This window comes from Plecotus auritus, assembly GCF_963455305.1.
Source record: "Plecotus auritus genome assembly, chromosome: 3".
Classification (NCBI taxonomy): Eukaryota; Metazoa; Chordata; class Mammalia; order Chiroptera; family Vespertilionidae; genus Plecotus; species Plecotus auritus.
Window position 1 is genome coordinate 108022188 of NC_137772.1, and position 19878 is coordinate 108042065.

At 41.5% G+C, this 19878-nt stretch overlaps 1 protein-coding gene across 1 annotated transcript in view; it reads right to left on the reverse strand.

Annotated features, from left to right (window-relative positions):
• Positions 1–810: 810 nt before the first annotated feature.
• The window catches only part of SMAD9 (SMAD family member 9), a gene marked incomplete at its 5' end in the record, with an annotated part of 45782 nt that continues 26714 nt past the window's right edge, over positions 811–19878 (reverse strand). Inside the window, one exon of the mRNA XM_080659398.1 lies at positions 811–3470. Coding sequence (XP_080515524.1) covers positions 3327–3470 — 144 coding nt within the window. The 3' untranslated portion in view covers positions 811–3326. The remainder of the gene's footprint in view (positions 3471–19878) is intronic.

Genomic DNA, 19878 nt, shown 5'->3' on the forward strand with positions numbered 1-19878 from the left:
GACTGTGTGTACAGCCTTGTTGTAATTAAGTCTTTATTGTTGTTGGTATCACTGGGAAGAATTGACCTCCAGGCCAGTTGGCTGTAAGGATCAGCTGTGTCTATGCTGGGAGAAGTTCGGTGCTGGAGACAGCCTTATAGGATTAGACTTGCCAAATTGCAATAGCCTCTGTGCTCAGCTTGGATGGGGTGGAGTCTCAGTCTTGGCTTCAGTTAGCCTTGCCCTTGCGCGCACGTGCGTGCCTTCAGACCTCTGCCTTCCCGGCTCCCGAGTCTCCGCCCGAGAGTCCAGACTCCCCCCACAGGAGCGTGGGTCCCCAGGGGCTCGCCTGGAACTGGGGTTCACTGCAGTCAGAACTGGAGCTCAGTGCATTCAGGAGCCTCTGACTCCCTTCCACTAGGGAAAGCCTGTGGCAACCTCCACAGCCTTTGTGCGCACTGGCGCGCGCGCGCTTTCAGTCCTCTACCTTCCCCAGCTCCAGAGTCTCTGCCCGAGAGTCCAGACTCCCCCTCTAAGAGCGTGGGTCCCCAGGGGCTCGCCCGGAACTGGGGTTCAGTGCAGTCAGAACTGGGGTTCAGTGCAGTCAGGGGCTTCCTTCCCCCTTCCGCCAGAGAAAGTCAGCCAGGCTCTCAGCCGCCCTTCCTCTCTGCGTGCACAAAGACCCTTTGCCGTACCTCCAATTTTCTGTGTGCTTTTCTCTTTCCTTCTAGTTGTAGAATTTTCACTCAGCCAGCTTTCCTGTGGTTCTGGATGGTGTCCGTTCTGTCCTTTAGTTGTAGTTTTGAAATTGTTGTGCGAGGCAGCAGTTTAGGTGTTTACCTATGCCGCCATCTTGGTTTCTCCCAAATCCAAGTTTTTTAAATGTCATTTACAAATAATCAGTTTTGACTAATTCTGTAAAGGTTTAAGATTATCAGAGGATAATTTTTTAAAATATATTTTTATTGATTTCAAAAAGGAAGGGAGAGGGAGAGATAGAAACATCAATGATGAGAGAACCATTGATTGGTTGCCTCCTGCACGCCCCCTACTGGGGATTGAGCCTACAACCAGGGCATGTGCCCTTGACTGGAATCGAACCTGGGACCCTTCAGTCCAAAGGCCGACACTCTATCCACTGAGCCAAACCGGTTAGGGTTCAGAGGATAATTTTGATCAAGAAAGCTATGTTTGATCTCTGGATCAAAAACCACGTGGTGTACTTGCTGTTCTCTCATGGAATGATACTTGTATGAGAAAGATTCACCATATTAATGCCCTTTCCAGGGAAAAAGGGAGATGGAAAATTATTAGAAAATATAAGGAACAGGAGGAGAAAACCTACATTTTTAGACAGAAGAAAAGTAGCATTTACCCAAGGAAGCCTTCATCCGTTACCTAAATGCTCAGAAGAGAAGGCAAATGATTTAAAAGAGATAATTAAGAAACCAATACATTTTTTAAGTCAAGAAAGATGGTATGTTCTGTTTTGTTTTGCAAGTTCTGAAATATGAGGATGTCTACACAAACAGATATAGTATTAGACTCTCAGCCCAAGGGCTGGGCTGTCTCTTGTTTACATTTGATTCTACAGCACCTAACATTGTACCTGGAACATACAGGTGCACAATACATAGTTGATGAACCAATGAACTACAGGGTTTTCTAAACACTAAATGGTTTACCTAGTCTTCATGTAAAATGTAATATTTACTTTCTATTGTATATATGAAAGTTTCTATTATATAACACTAGTCATAAGAGGTGACAGTAGTAACTCATCTTTTTCACATCATTTCTACCTTGAATACAATTTAATGAGAAATAACTACTGTGTTCACTAAGCTACAAAGAGTTGAGATAGAATGTATAAATGAAGAAACCTCTTGAATTACTGAAGTACAAGCATAATTGCCTTCTTATATTATACATTTTTAAGAGGGTGTGATACACTTTTTCAAGCAATGCAGTGTTTAGTGGGTGGGACTTACATATACATATATAAGAGTACCTAGAAATTTGGGGGATTTTCCTCTTTATTATCCAAGGGTAAATATGAACAGGATTTTAATATTGTGGGTTTTTTTTATGTCCTATTATTCAATACTACTGTTCCCCAGAAATTGTAGAGATTATGAAATTATTATCACTTTACTTCGGAAGTTATTTCCAGGTGTGAGAATTTAGCTTTATAAGAGCCTACCAGATTTGACCAGTAGATAATTTATTCAATAGAGACACTAAGTTAAATAACTCATAAATTGATCTCAGTAATGTGTCTTGATTTTCTCAAAAGTCTTCACCATTGTTTTGGTAACCTATAAATAGTTAATATTTGCCAACAGGTGAGGAAAATAAGGCAAAAGAAGGGCCATCGCCCAGAGACTTTTAATGTGGGAATGTGAGAAGGTGTAAGTAAACATACAATGCTTTTGTCCAACCCTCCTGTTATTACCTGCTTCTTCTTCATACAGGACCTACACACATGATCTTAGAGCTCCCTGTGCAGATTCAAAAGTCTGCAGGATTATCTGCATGAACAGCCAGCAAAACAGGAGCCTCATTTCCTATGTGGAAAGCAGGAATCTCCTTGGGTGATTCTGGAACTAAGTTCTGGTCTTAAAATTTGGGAATATAGCTCATTTCATGCTATTTTCATATTTATCTTGTCATATTAGACTAATTGCTTTTTTACAGTAGTAGATTATGAGGGAACATGACTTCAGCTTCACAGTTTCTTTTCCAATAACAATTTAAATTTGTTTAAAATGAACCATTAATATGAGCACAACTGTCCAGGTATAAGTATTTCAACTTCAGAAATAAAGTTTATGTGTCTTATCTTACATAATTGATTGTATAAGCTTGATATTTTTTTCTTGCCAATAGCACTAAAAGTGAAATCATTTAAATTAAATGAGTTTGATTGCTACATTTTATCTAAAAGTGTTATTTACTCTAGTGCTGCTAGTACCCGACTTTTGCTATATAAACAGTTTTAGTATTTTTCTGGTAGGTCACAAAACCTGCCTTATATTGACATGGCTGACTAAAGCTGCCTTTTGTTATGCCAAAAAACCTTTGAATACTATTGACAGAGTTGCCTTTCTTTGTTTCCTCCCACAAATGAAGCTGCTGCTTCTTACATGATAGGTGCAAAAAACCTGCTTTTCTATGGCATCAGCTTAACTAGAAAGCAGAAAACAAATGGTGATAAAACAAATGAACAGTATATATAATATGTATTTACACATATACTTAGACACTTTAGTTGCAAATCTGAAATGATATAAACCACTGCCTGCAATAGCATCTGTTCTGTAGAAATGGGGATTAAGACTTAACTATTAAGACACGGAAGAAATCGGGTTATGTGGAGAGCCCATTTGAGTCAGAACTTTGTCCAACCACTGCAGTGGCCCGTGAAGATGAATCTCAATCCAGCAGGGGGTGCTCGTGACATCCTGGCGATGGTACTCAGCTCCCCAACCCTGAAAAGCAAGAGTGGAGCCAAGAGTAATTATGTCAGACTTTGCAGTCAGCCTCCAGAGGCACAAGACAGAGCTCAGTGGACACCTAAACAATGCACCAGAGTAGCTCTCAAGACCTGGGAGAATATAAACTATACCTTCCTGTAAGTACAGGATAAGTTTTGCATCAACCAGATATCCTAAGATGAGTCCAAATCAATGTTTTTCTTTGGGTCACAACTAAATGCATGAACCTAGACATGGTTGGGCTCTAGTCATGTCAGAAACACTGGCAAATCATTTTCTCTCCCACAAGGGAAGAAACTTGAACTTATGTTCACCCCCTTAAGGCTGAAGACAGTGTTTTGCACAAAATGGTAACTGCAAACCAAAGATGGATCTGAAACTTATAAAGAAAGAACTAGAGGATGCTCTTGATTTTTCAGGATTGATTAACAAAGCTTATTCCTCCTGTTTCTCTGGCTCACTTTTGGCAATTTCCTATTTATTACCATTCATAGGAAAGGCAGCAAATAACTAAATAAATAGATAAGTCAATAAATACGTTTGTATATTTTTCTCTGTATGAAAAGTTATTTTTAAAACGAGGACAGATCCAGTTAAGCAAATTAGTTTTGTTATTGGGAAATTTGATTCTCTGTAAAGTTATTTAAAAGTTGGATTTCACGAGTTGGGAATTGGGGTCCGAGTTCAAGCATATAGAATTTAAACTTCTCTCAAAGTGTGTAGTAGAGCTAAAGAAGAAGACAACCAACCAGGGGTCATCCATCTGAAATTGTAATTGGCTCACTAATCCAGGACAAAGTTAGAGATCACAACTCAAGCATAAGTCCCTTTTCCTAACACTGCTACAAAGATGTTTGACTCTAAACTGAGTATGTTGTGGAATGGGCTACAAAAGATCCATATGGCTTCCTTACAAGCTCCATTGTTTCTAGCAAGTACTGTACTGTCCTGGAAATTAGCCAAGAAGGTTGAGGCCAGGGAAAAGGAGCAAAAGAAAAAACAAAAATGCCAAGAAAATATTGCAAAAGCTAAACGACTGAAAAATGACTGCAGGAATGAACAGGCTTCGCAACCAGAGGAAACTCATTTGGGAAATTATGTAGCTTTGGAAGGACCCTAAGGTTTCTTTTCTGGATTTATGACAGTATATCATAAACAAAGCCTGAGCATATGGAAGAATCATGATAGTTCTGACCGCTACTCTAGCAACTTTTAGGCTTCTGTATAGAAGTCTATTGACAGTTATTATAAATTGACATTTATTATGCTAAAAATGCTTTATAACTGACTTAGTCATTTGCCATTTTGCAGCTTAAAACATCCTGTGGAGAAAAAAATGACTTTGGATTATGAACTCTATTCAAATACTGACTCAAAAAGGGTTCCTGTTCTGGACAAAAGAGACTAAGAATGTAAAAATGAGAACTGTCCTGAGGTGAAAAGTATGCTTTGGCTTAAAAAGAGATACAGCATATTAATTACATCTTTTATCATTATTGCTCATGTCTTAGAATCATTTCTGGCTTTCTCAAAGCAAAATATTATTAATCAGTAAGTATTTCATTTTCTACATTTTTCTCATTCTAGCCTTTGAGAAACTGATAATTATCAGACATTCTGCCTTTTTTAAAATCTAATTTTATAAAAAGTTCTCTCATCTTGATTGTATAGAGTACCACCTACCAACAATTTTGTACTTATGAACACCGCCATTTACTTAGAGATGCCTTATTCAGTAGCGTAACACTGTGATTTAAAGCTTGCAGTAAAAATGCCAAACCTCGTAGAACTTTGGGACCAGTTTATTCTTACTCGTGCTAACAAGAAATGTGAAGTAGTTAAAGTGTCTTATCTGTTAATTTTTTGATTATATAGATACCACTTTTTATTTTTATTCCATTTTTTGAACTCATGTAGTGATGTCCTATAATTTTTGATCCAACAAGTTCACAATGAAAATTAAAATTTTAATTTTTTTCCTAAGGAACTCTAAAAGAGTAAAGTCATATTTCGTAAATGGTAAAGAAAGGCTTAACATTTGGAAAATTTTTGTTTGGTATAATAATTGGTTGGAAAAGATAAATTATGTCAAAATGAGAATGTGTTGTAATCCTATATAATAAAAGCCTAATATGCTAAGTGTCCGTTCAACCAATCAAAACGTAATACGCTAATGCTAATAAGGCCACTCAACTGCTCGCTATGACATGCACTGACCACCAGGGTCAGGTGCTTCAACAGATAGGTTAGCTTGCTGCTGGAGTCTGGCCAATCGGAAATGAGAGAGGAGCAGGCCTAAGCCATCAGTTGGATACCCCCTGAGGGCTCCTGGACTGTGAGAGGGTGCAAGCCGGGCTGAGGGACCTCTCCCCCCGTCCCCTCCCACCACCGAGTGCACGTATTTCTTGCACCAGGCCTCTAGTTAGAAATAAAAAGCTAAAGGATATTTCCTTCAGTTAAATATAATTGGAACTTTTTACTATGTAACATGACTTTTATAAATGCATGGTCCAATAATTTTACTCACTGTCAGTATTTAATAGCTCATTAATATTTTCCTCATCTCTGGTAATTAATTCTAAATTACAGAAATTATCCAACAGCTTTAATTTAAAAATGAAAATAGATATTGATATAAAATTGGTACTTTTTTATTAAAAAAAAAAAAGTTGGATTTCAAATACCATGCTGCCCGATCACACTTTACATTTGTGACTAGAAACTTCAAGTGGACCTTTGATGCCACTTGAAAATCATAGCATTCTCTCCCAGCCCATTCACTCTCTCATTTCTCCTACTCCTCCACCTACTCCTCTAGCCTGCTTACAACAGATTTTCTTTTTTCCTATTTTAATGAGAGAAATGAAGCAATCAGAAGAGAATTTTCACAGCACTGCACCCACAGACTTGACCTTTCTACCTTTTACTATACATTATCTGTGTTTCCAAATAAGCCATCCACTTGTGCATAAGACTCACTCACCTCTGGGAACAGCATTCCAGAAACTCTCCCCATTCTCTCCTTTTTCTTTCCATCAGATCATTCCCATAAATGTACAAACATGCTGAAATGTCTTCCATCTTCAAAATACTTCTCTTGGCACTACAACCACCACAGATTACCGTCCTATGTCTTTGACTCCCTTTGTAGCAAAACCCCTCAAAAACAGGCATCTACACTGGCTGTCTCAATTCCTCTTCATCCATTCTCTCTTAAATCCATTCTAATCAACATTTCACCCCAGCCTTCAATAGTATTGTTCTTATCAAGATCAAAAAGACCTTCATATTGCTCAAATTAATGATCAGCTTTCAGTCTTTGTGTCACATGGGCAGTATTTGCTTTAGTTCATCCCCTCTCCTCCTCAATGTATTTTCTTTTTTGGCTTAGAAAGGATCTTCCTTTCTTGGTTTTACTACTATTTTGGTGGTGGCACATTCTCAGTTTTCTTTGCTGGTTCTTTCTCTTCTCCACTATCTTCTTTTTTTAAAAAAATCTTTATTGTCTGTCTCCATAGGTAATGCATATCCTATATAATAAAGAGGTAATATGCAAAATGACCATCACACCCTTGCACAAGATGGCCACCCCCATGTGGTCACAAGATGGCCATCACAAGATGGCCATCACAAGATGGCCATCACAAGATGGTTGGCAGGAGAGAGCAGTTGTGGGCAATCAGGCCAGCAGGGGAGGGCAGTTGGGGGTGACCAAGCTGGCAGGGGAGGGCAGTTGGGGGTTACCAGGCCAGCATGGAGGCATTTAGGGGGGGGGACCAAGCCTGCAGGGGAGGACAGATGGGGGCAAGTGGGCTGGCAGGGGAGGGCAGTTGGAGGCAATTGGGCTGGCAGGAGAGGGCAGTTGGGGGCAATTAGGCTGGCAGGGGAGCAGTTAGGTGTCAATCAGGCTGGAAGGGGAGTGGTTAGGGGTGATCAGGCTGGCAGGCAGAAACAGTTAGGAGCAATCAGGCAGACAGGCAGGCAAGCCATTGGGAGCCAGCAGTCCTGGATTGTGAGAGGGATGTCCGACTGCTGGTTTAGGCCCGATCCCTGTGGGTCCCAGATTGGAGAGGGTGCAGGCTGGGCTGAGGGACACCCCCCTCCCCCAGTGCATGAATTTCATGCACCAGGCCTCTAGTATGCATATAAGATCTTTGTTTAATCTCTTCCCACCCGCTTCCCTCTGAAAATTGTCAGTTTGTTCCATTTCCATGCCTCTGATTATATTTTATTCACCAGTTTATTTTGTTAATTTAATTTCTTATTCGTTTTACTTTTAGATTCAATTGTTGATAGGTATGTATTTGTTGCCATTTTGTTGTTCATATTTTTTATCTTTTTTTCTTCTTCTTCCTCTTCTTAAAGAATGCCCTTCAACATTTATATAATACTGGTTTGGTGGTGATGAACTCCTTTAGCTTCTTGTTGTCTGTGAAGCTCTCTCTGACCTTCAATTCTAAATGATAGCTTTGCTGTGTAGAGTAATCTTGGTTGTAGTCCTTGCTATTCATCACTTTCAATATTTCTTGCCTGCCACTCTCATCTGGCTTGCATAGTTTCTGTTGAGAAATCAGCTGACAGTCATATGGGCATTCCCATGTAGGTAACTAACTGCTTTTCTCTTGCTGCTTTAAAGATTCTTTGACTTTAGCCCTTGGCATTTTAATTATTATGTGTCTTGGTGTGGTCCTCTTTGGGTTCCTCTTGTTTGGGACTCTCTGTGCTTCCTGGGCTTGTGTGTCTACTTCTTTCATCAGATAGGGGAAGTTTTCTGTCATTATTTCTTCAAATAGGTTTTCAATATCTTGCTCTCCCTCTTCATCTGGCACCCCCATAATGCGAATGTTGGTACACTTGAAGTTGTCTCAGAGGCTCCTTACACTATATTCATATTTTTGGATTCCTTTTTCTTTTTGCTCTTCTGATTGGGTGGTTTTTGCTTCCTCATATTTCAAATCATTGATTTGATTTTCAGAATCCTCTACTCTACTGTTGAATCCATGTATATTATTCATTTCAGTCAGTGTATGCTTAATTTCTGAATGGTCCTTTTCCATTTTTTTGCAGGTTTCTAGAAGATTCTTGAGTAACCTTATAACCATGGTTTTGAACTCTATATCCAGTATTTTGCTTTCTTCCATTTCTTTTATTTGTGACATGTTTCTTTGTTTCTGCATTTGGGTTGCTTCCCTGTGTTTGTTTCTATGTATTGGGTAAAGCTGCTGTCTCCTTGAGTTGGTAGAGTGCCCTTGTGTAGTAAGTATTCTATAAGATCCAGTGGCTCAGCCTACCCAGTCACCTGAGCTGGGAACTCTAGGTGCACCCCTTTGTGGGCTGTAAGCATAGTCTTGTTGTAGCTGAGACTTGATTGCTGTTGGTGTCACTGGCAGGAATTGACTTCCAAGCCAATTAGCTGTGATAATCAGCTGTGACTACAGTGGGAGAGCTGCTGTGTAGGAGACACCCCTATGGAGCAGGACTTGCTTCAGTGGGTCTTTGGTGCTCACTGAGTCTTCCCCTTGAGTGTGTTGCTTATGGATTTGTAGAATTGTAATCTGGTATAGCCTGCCCCTGATCACTGGGTACTCTGGCTCTTGGGTCTCCAGGGAAATGCGAAGTCAGCCACTGCCTGGGGCTACCCAGCAGGAGCTACAAAGAGATCTGCAGATTCCTCCTCTTTGTATCAGGTTTGGAAGTGCCCAGATGAGGCCCAGCTATGAAGCAAGGCAGGCTGTTGCTGGTGCCAGGTCTTGAGCCTTTTATTGATAAGTTTGGGGCTCCCTGACCCAGCTGCAGCTTGTTTAAGAAACTTTAGCCTGAGCAAGGGCAGGCCATTCACATGCAAAATACACTGCACGCAGCTTTGGTGGAGTTGTAAATTGGATGAGGCGGTGTCTTAGGGAATCACCAGGGCAGAGCAAACAGAAATGGTTGCCAGTCAGCCCTGTGACCTAGGAGGTCCCAGAATAGGAACAATGATCTCTGTGAGCACTTCTGTCTGGGATAAAGCCACCCTGAGTTTCTGCCATGATGCCAGACAATCCAGTTTCTCCTCGTATGTGTCTGTGTCCCCCAGAGCCTTGCCCTGTGCTGGAGCTCAGAGGAATCAGGATCGTGTAAGTTCATTTTGTGGTGCTGGCCTTTTAAGAGGAACAGATGGGTCTCCAGCAGCCACTGTGTCACTGGGCCCCAATCCACACTGGTTTTTACAGCCTGTATTTCTTACTGCCCATAGGGATTTCTTTTCCCAGCTCTGGGGCCCTGGGCTGGGGATCTGGTGTGGGTCTAGGACCCCTTGCTCCTCCTGGCAGCCTCCACAGAGATGATCTCCCTCCCTATTAAAAAAGTAGCAAACATGGGTGCCAGACCAGCCCATTCCATGCCTCTGCACCTCCTACCAGTCCCAGTGTGCTTCCTTCTTTACTTCTTTAGTTAAAGGACTTCCACGCAGCCAGCTTTCCAACAGTTCTGGATGAAGGTTATTCTGTGTTTTAGTTGTAATTTTGATGTGGTTGTGGGAGGTGGCAAGTACAGGCATTTACCTACACTGCCATCTTCCCCCTGTCTCCATTCTCCACTATCTTTTAAAGTTGAAATGTCCCAGGACTCCATCCTGGAATCCCTTCTCTGTTGGTGATCTCATCCAGGTTCATGGAGTTCAATGCTTCCAAACCTGCCTGCATCCATACAACAGCCAGAGTGATCCTTTAAAAGCCTAAGTCAGATCATGAAAGTCTTCTGCTCAAATCCCTGCAATGGCTCCCCTTCTCATTAGAGTAAAAGCCAACACCCTTGCACTGGCTTATAAAGCATTGATCTGATTCCCTGTTACAGTTCTGATCTTACATCACCCTCACTCATTATGCTCCAGTCACATCAGCCTCCTTGCTACTACAAATTCCTAGCCATGCTCTTGCTTCTTGCGGTAGGGCTTGCCCTTCCCTGTGTGTCTACTGCTCTTCCCCCAGATATCCTTATGGCTATCTTTCTTGTGTCATTCAAGTCTTTGCTCATGTTCCGCCTCTTCAATGAGGCTTCCCCTGACCACCTTGTTCAAACCTGCAATCTACCTCTTCCCCAGCACTCCAATTTCCTTTACTCTGCTCTACATTTTTTCTTTACATTCAAATTCTTTATTATAGCTGTTGTTTATTGTGTCTCTCTTTCCTATTATATTGATTTTATGAGGGCAGAGATCTTTGTGTAATCATTGATGTATTCCAGTTCCTAGAATGGTGCCTGGCCTGGCACATGATAGGCGCTCAAAAATATTTGTTGACTGATAAAATGAGGCCTAGAATTAGTAAAAATTAGAGCTGAAAGAGTCCTTAAAGATGATCTAGTCTATCATCCCCCAATAATAGCCACTAGTGTTTAGTAATCTATAATTTATTTCATTTTTATTTTTATAATCTAATAATTTACTCAATCCAATATATCCAAAATATTATCATATCAATATATAATCAGTATGAAATTATTAATGAAATATTTTATGTTCTTTTAATTTGTACTGTCTCCCTCCCCCCCAGTTTTATTGAGATATAGTTGATACATAACATTGTATCAATTTTCAGTATACAATTTAATGACTTGGTATATACATATATTGCAAAATGATTACCATGATAAGTTTAGTTAAGATCCATCACCTACCATAGTTACACATTTCTTTAATGTGATGAGAGCTTTTAAATTTCTTTTAAACTGATCATCTGTAGTTATATTTGCTAAGGATTTTTTTTAAGTCCCTGAAATATTAGTAATAGATTGTTTTCTGTGAATTGTGCAGCTTTATGATTTAAATGTTGTATATCTATTAAATACATCTAGTTGATTTTAGGAAAATCAGATTTCTATGCAAGTATATTTTATAGTGAAATAATTACCTCTGAGATATTGGTATTTCATCCTAATTTTAAAAACAAAAACCTGTAAAAATAACCATACAATTCAAATAATTGTTTATTAATGGCAATTTAATCCCTTCTGCTGAGTCTAAAGCATCAGAAGTTGGAAAAAATTTCCAGGTATTAGTTAATTGTTTTACAATGTAAAAATGCCTTTTACAGCTTACCAGTAAAACTGAATAAAACTGCTTTGTCATCACAAAACAGAAATAGTTTCAAGAAGTCATTTTTAAAATTGTATTTGTATTCTTTATTTTTTTAAATTACTAAAATTAAAAATATAATAAAAACATAATTTGAGTACAGAAAAACAGGACAATTATTTTTCATGGAAATTTTAAAAGACTAATAAATTTTACTTGAAAAACACCTAGAACAAGACATACTGATTCTTTGAATGGATATGTGACAATGTGAAAATTGTGTCAATACACGTAGGTAGTTTGATAAATAAGCTAAGACTTTGAAATATGATAATTATTTGGAATCACTTTGCAAGAGATGAAACAGCAGATGTTGAAACTGAGTCCTTTAACTTAAATGTGCAAATCCAGTTGTAACTTCCTCAGTTTTCCAACCTTCACATCAACTTTAATAAGATCTAATTTGATAAATTTCATAAATATTCATACACAGAGCATTATTACTCTCTCAAAACTAATCATACTAACCATAATGTTTCTATCTCCATTTGTTTATGCTTTTATGAAAGCACTTAATTTACAATATCTTGTATTACAGTCACTTCTGTTTTGTAGCTTATTTATAAACTAGGGGCTCAACGCATGAATTTATGCACCTTGAAAGGAACTGTTGGCCATGAGGCTGCAGTGGGCACAGGGGCGGGTCTCAGCCCATCCTCTGTGCTCCCACCCAGCCCCTCCCGCCATGGCCTCCTGGTCCCCTGTCTGCCGGAAGCCCCACTCCTGCTGCCGCTCCCACCCACTGATGGCGCTGGCTGTGCTCACACCTGCTGAAGGTGTGGAGCCATTGGAGCTGGCGCCAGCAGCAGGTGTGAGCAGGGCCGGCACCGTCAGTGGGCGTGAGCAGTGGCTGCTGCCCTGATAGCCCCTCAGGAGCAGGGGAAGGTGGAGAAGCCCTGAGGGGTGATCAGGGCTGGCAGCTACCACTCGCACCCGTTGACAGTGCCAAGTGATCGGGGATAGCACCAGGCGCTGGCAGCAGGAGTGAGCAGCGGCTCCGGTGCCGGCAGCAGGTGTGAGCAGGGCCAACGCTGGCAGCAGGTGCGAGCGCTGGGTGAGACTGCAGCATGTGGGAGCAAAGAGTTTTCAGTAACCACCAGAGGCTCACCCCAATGTCAGCTACCAACACCGCCCCGCCTCGGTCTGGCGCCTCCACTCACCTGCTCTACCATCCCGCTGCTGCCGATGCCCACCATGTTCCGTGCTCTGCCACCTACTGCCGACTCCTGCCATGTTCCATGCGCACCCCCTGGTGGTCAGCACATGTCATAGCAACTGGTTGTTCGGTTGTTTGTTTGTTCCGCCGTACAGTCTATTTGCATATTAGTGTTTTATATATATAGACTAGAGGCCTGGTGCATGGAAATTCATGCACTTGGGGTGAGGGGTCCCTCAGCCCGGCCTGCACCCTCTCACAATCCGGGACCCCTGGGTAGGGTTTCTAGGGTCCCTAGGCCTGGCCTGAGATCAGGGCCTATCGGGGCTTTCCTTCCCCCAGCTGCAGGCAGCTGGCCCCACCCCCGCTGCTGCCACTGCTTGCCATCTGTGCAGCGCTGTCCCCCCTCCCCAGTAGCCTCTCTCTGCAGGCGACAGGCTGGGGTGCGATGGCTTGGTTGGCCTGGGCATCCCTATTTCTTTGCTAGGGGGTGGGGCCAGCCCTGAGAGGACCCATCTGCCTACCTGATCACCCCTAACTGCTGGCCTGCCTACCTGATCGTCCCTAACCACTTGCCTGCCTAACTGTTCACCCCTAACTGCTGGTCTGCCTACCTTATCACCCCAAACGACTCTGCCTGCATGCCTGATTGCCCCTAACCGCTTGCTGGGGGTGGGGCCAGCTCGCGAGGGCCATTGTGATCTGGTCTCTGGTCATTTCAGTAATTATGCCTCTGGCCTTTTATTATATAGAATATTACCTCCTCCATTTGTCTGTATGCTAAGAATTAGAGGAGTCTCTAATTTCATTCAGAAAATTCATCAACTTTTATTAAGTTACTAGAGGCCCGGTGCACAAAATTTGTGCATGGGGGTATGTCCCTAAGCCCAACCTGCACCCTCTCCAATCTGGAACCCCTTGAGGGATGTCCAACTGTCCGTTTAGGCCCGATTCAGGTAGGATCAGGCCTAAATGGGCAGTCGGACATCCCTCTCACAATCCAGGACTGCTGGCTCCCAACTGATCACCTGCCTGCCTTCCTGATTGCCCCTAAGTGCTTCTGCCTGCCAGCCTGAACACCCCCTAACCACACCCCTGCCAGCCTGATTGATGCCTAACTGCTCCCCTGCTAGCGTGTCTGCCCCTAACTGCCCTCCTCTGCAGGCCTGGTCACCCCTAACTGCTCTCCCCTGCAGACATGGTTCCCCCCCAAATGCCCTCCCCTACAGGCTTGATCGCCGCCAACTGCCCTGCCTTGCAGGCCTGGTCCATCCCAACTGCCCTCCCCTGCTGCCCTGATTGCCCACAACTGTCCTCCCTTGCAGACCTGGTCCCTCCCAACTGCCCTCCCCTGCTGGCCATCTTGTGGTGGCCATCTTGTGTCCACATGGGGGCTGTCATCTTTGACCACATGGGGGCAGCCATCTTGTGTGTTGGAGTGATGGTCAATTTGCATATTTTCTTTTATTAGATAGGATTAGATAGGATAGAGGCCTGGTACATGGGTGGGGGCTGGCTGGTTTGCCCTGAAGGGTGTCCCAGATCAGGGTGAGGGTTCCCTTGGGGCATGTGGTGGCCTGGGTGAGGGGCCTGTGGTGGTTTGCAGGCCGGCCATGCCCCCCAGCGACCCAAGCGGAGGCCCTGGGATTTATTTATCTTCTACAATTGAAACTTTGTAGCCTTGAGTGGAGCCAAGCCTCCTGCTCGCACCGTGGCTGCAGCCATTTTTGTTGGGATTTATTTATCTTCTATAATTGAAACTTTGTAGCCTTAAGTGGAGGCCAAGGCAGGCCAGGGAAGGCAGAAAGCTTGACTTCCTCCATTGCTGGGGGCAACTCAAGCCTCTTGCTCTCTCTGAGGTGGCAATCATCTTGGTTGGGTTAATTTGCATACTTGCTCCTGATTGGCTGGTGGGTGCGGCTGTGGGTTTAGCTGAGGTATGGTCAATTTGCATATTGCTCTTTTATTAGATAGGATAATCATGCTTGGCAATTTGAGGGTTGGAAAAATCTCTATAGCCTTGCATCTTATAAAAATATTACTGTCACTTTATCTTCTGCATTAAACATCAGATAACTACATTAAGTTGTTTTTCCTTCAAAAGTGTTATGCTGGGGGAAAAAATGGCGGCGGAATAGACAGACGTGTTCCGAGCCTTGTCCCGGAGCAGAAAGAAAGAACAGCTGAGGGTCGCATGAGGAGTGTTCGTTGGCAAGTTAAGAGACAGCTAAACTCCAGGGGAAGGTGGCGGACTGCTAGATGTGGTTCCCCTGACCAGGCAGCCCCCACTGCAGCTGGGTCCCCTCCCGGAGCTACGGGCTCGGACGCGGAGTCTGCACCATCTTGAAAGGGAAAGTGGAGCTTATCAGAAGCCTGAAAATCCACAACTGTGGCACCCAGAACACCGGTCCCAAATTGGCGCAAACACGCAGATTCAGAGGAGCTCTACACTCCACCAAGGAAGGGTCAAATTTCACCTGGGATAAAAAGAGAGAGAACTACATAACCAGACATCCGGAGAAGAGAGACCATGGGGAGACAAAGAAACAGCCCGCATATGAAAGAAAAGCAGGCATCACCAGAAAAGGAAGTAAACGAAATGGAGGCAAGTAACCTTCCAGAAAAAGAATTCAGAGAAATGGTCATAAGGTGGCTGAAAAGAATGGAAGACAAATTTGACAATATGAGTAAGAACCAAGAGGAATGAAGAAGAACCAAGAAGAAATGAAAAATGACATTGCTGCTGTAAAGAACTCAATAGAAAGCATCAAGAGTAGACTAGAAGAAGCAGAGGACCGCATCAGTGAGCTAGAAGACAAAATGGGAAAAAAATACCCAAGTAGAGCAGCTTCTGGAAAAAAAAATTAAAAAGCAGGAGGAAAGCCTAAGGGAACTTTGGGACAACATGAAACAAAACAACATCCGCATAATAGGGGTTCCAGAAGGAAAGGAAACTGAGCAAGGAATAGAAAACCTGTTTGAAGAAATAAGGATAGAAAACTTCCCTGATATAGGGAAGAAAAAACCCACACAAATCCAAGAAGCTCACAGAATCCCAAGCAAAATGAACCCCAGAAGACTGATGCCAAGGCACATTATAATTAAATTGGCAAACACCAACAACAAAGTAATAATCTTAAAAGCGGCAAGAGAGACACAGAAAGTTACACACAAAGGAACCCCCATCACACTAGCAACTGATTTCTCAACAGAAAATCATCAGGCCAGAAGGGAATGGAATGAAATATACAAAGTCATGCAAAGGAAGGGTCTGAATCCAAGAATACTGTACCCAGCAAGGCTATCAATCAAAAGTGTAAGTGAAATCAGGAGCTTCACAGACAAAAAAGGAGTAAGGGAATTTATTACCACCAAACCAGCGATCCAAGAAATGCTAAAGGGTCTGCTGTAAAAAAAAGAAATAGGAAGAGAAGAAGGAACACTGGGGTAAAGAATAAAAATGGCCACAAATAAGTACCTATCAATAATAACTTTGGGAGAAATCCAAGAAGAAATTGAAGCAGTCATCAAAAAGCTTCCGGCAAACAAAAGCCGGGGGCCAGATGGTTTCACAGGAGAGTTTTACCAAACATTCAAGGAAGAACTAAAACCTATCCTCCTCAGACTATTCCAAAAAATGCAAGAGGAAGGAAAACTTCCAAGCTCCTTCTATGAAGCCAGCATCACCCTAATACCAAAAACAGATTAAAAGTGCAAACGGATTAAATGCCCCAATCAAAAGACATAGGGTAATGCATTGGATAAGAAAACAAGACCCATATATATGCTGTCTACAAGAAACCCACCTCAGAAAAAAAAGACGCACACAGACTGAGGGTGAAGGGATGGAAAAAGGTCTTCCAGGCGAATGGAAATGAAAAAAAAAGCTGGGGTAGCAATACTTATATCTGAGCAATTAGATCTCAAAGTGAAGGACATAACAAGAGATAAGGAAGGCCACTTCATAATACTAAAGGGAGCAATCCAACAAGAAGAAATAACTCTGGTAAACATATATGCACCCAATACAGGAGCACCCAAATACATAAAAAATCTCCTGGAGGATATCAAGGGAGAGATTGACAGCAATACAATCATAGTAGGAGACTTAAATACCCCACTATCACCATTGGACGAATCCTCTAAACAAAAAATCAGCAAAGAAACATCAATCCTAAATGACTCACTAGACCAGATGGAATTAATTGACATCTTCAGAACGTTTCACTCCAAAGCCACAGAATATACATTCTTCTTAAGTGCACATGGGTCATTTTCAAAGATAGACCATATGTTGGGACATAGGCAAAGTCTCTTCAAATTCAAGAAGATAGAAATCATATCAAGCATCTTCTCAGACCACAGTGGCATAAAACTGGAAATCAACTACAATAAAAACAATCCAAAGAAATCAAACACATGGAGACTAAACAGCATGCTATTAAACAATGACTGGGTTACCAGAGAGATCAAGGAAGAAATAAAAAACATCCTGGCAACAAATGACAATGAAAACACAACAATCCAAAATCTATGGGACACAGCGAAAGCAGTCTTGAGAGGGAAGTTCATAGCTCTACAAGCATACTGCAAAAAACAAGAAACAATGGTAATAAATTACCTAACCCTACAACTCAAAGAGTTAAAAAAGAGCAACAAGAAAAGTCCAAAGGAAGGAAATAATAAAGATCAGAGCGGAGATAAACAACATAGAGACCAAAGAAACAATACAAAAGATCAACAAAACCAAGAGCTGGTTCTTTGAAAGGATACACAAGATTGATGAACCTCTAGCCAGGCTCACCAGGAAGCAAAGAGAGAGGACCCAAATAAACAAAATCAGAAATGAAAGAGGTGAAATAACAACAGATTCCGCCGAAATACAAAGGATTGTTAAAAAATATTATGAACAACTCTATTCCAACACACTGGACAACCTGGAGGAAATGGACATATTCCTAGAAAAATACAACCTTTCAAAACTCAATCAGGAAGAATCTAAACAGCTCAATATGCCAGTAACTATGGAAGAAATTGAAGCAGTCATCAAAAAGCTTCCGGCAAACAAAAGCCTGGGGCCAGATGGTTTCACAGGAGAGTTTTACCAAACATTCAAGGAAGAACTAAAACCTATCCTCCTCAGACTATTCCAAAAAATGCAAGAGGAAGGAAAACTTCCAAGCTCCTTCTATGAAGCCAGCATCACCCTAATACCAAAAACAGATAAAGACAACACAATGAAAGAGAATTACAGGCCAATATCCCTCATGAACGTAGATGCCAAAATCCTCAACAAAATTCTAGCAAATGGGATCCAGCAGTACATCAGAAAGATCATACACCATAACCAAGTAGGATTTATCCCAGGAATGCAAGGATGGTACAATATCCGCAAATAAATTAATGTGATACATCACATAAACAAATTGAGAGATAAAAACGACATAGTCATATCAATTGATGCAGAAAAAGCATTTGACAAAATCCAACACCCTTTCTTGATAAAAACTCTCAGCAAGGTGGGAATAGAAGGATCATACCTCAACATAATAAAAGCTATATATGATAAACCCACAGCTAACATCATACTCAATGGGCAAAAACTAAAACCATTTCCCCTAAGAACAGGAACAAGACAGGGATGCCCACTCTCAGCACTCCTGTTTGACATAGTACTGGAAGTACTAGCCATTGCAATTAGACAAGAAGAAGAAATAAAAGGCATCCAAATTGGAAAAGAAGAAGTAAAGCTTTCCTTATTTGCAGATGACATGATATTGTACATAAAAAACCTGAAAGACTCCATCAAAAAACTAACAGACTTAATAAATGACTTTGGCAATGTAGCAGGATACAAAATTAACGCCAAGAAATCTATGGCATTTCTGTACACCAATAGTGAACTTACAGAAAGAGAGACGAAAAAAGCAATCCCATTTACCATCGAACCAAAAAAATTAATATACCTAGGAATAAACTTAACCAAGGAAGTAAAAGACCTATATGCGGAAAACTATAGGACACTGAAAGAAGAGATAGAGGAAGACATAAACAGATGGAAGAACATACCATGTTCATGGATTGGTAGAATCAACATCATTAAAATGTCCATATTACCCAAAGCAATCTATAGATTCAATGCACTCCCCATTAAAATACCAACAGCATATTTCACAGACCTAGAAAAAACTCTCCAAAAATTCATCTTGAATAAAAAAAGACCCCGAATAGCCACAGCAATCTTGAGAAAGAATAAAGTAGGAGGGATCTCAATACCAGATTTCAAGCTGTATTACAAAGCCACTGTTCTCAAAACAGCCTGGTACTGGCACAAGAACAGACATATAGACCAATGGACTAGAATAGAGAATCCAGATATCGACCCAAACCACTATACGCAATTAATATTTGACAAAGGAGTCATGAACATACAATGGAGTCAAGCAGTCTCTTCAATAAATGGTGTTGGGAAAATTGGACAGATACATGCAAAAAAATGAAACTAGATCACCAACTTACCCCATACACAAAAATAAACTCAATATGGATACAGGACTTAAACATAAGATGGGAAACCATAAAAATACTAGAGGAATCCACAAGCAGCAAAATCTCAGACATATGCCGAAAGAACTTCACTGATACTGCCCCTAGGGCAATGGAAGCCAAAGAGAAAATAAACAAATGGACTACATCAACATAAAAAGCTTTTGCACAGCAAAAGAAACCATCAACAAAACAACAAGAAACCCCACTGTATGGGAGAACATATTTGCAAATGTTATCACTGATAAAGGTTTAATCTCCAACAGCTACAGGCAGCTTATACAACTTAATAAAAGGAAGATAAATGATCCAATAAAAAAATGGGCAACGGACCTAAATAGAATCTTTTCGAAAGAAGACAGAAGGAAAGCCAAGAGACACATGAAAACATGCTCAAAGTCACTAATTATCCGAGAGATGCAAATCAAAACGACAATGCGATACCATCTCACACCTGTCAGAATGGCTATCATCAACAAATCAACAAATGACAAGTGTTGGCGAGGATGCGGAGAAAAAGGAACCCTCGTGCACTGCTGGTGGGAATGCAGATTGGTGCAGCTACTGTAGAGAACAGTATGGAGTTT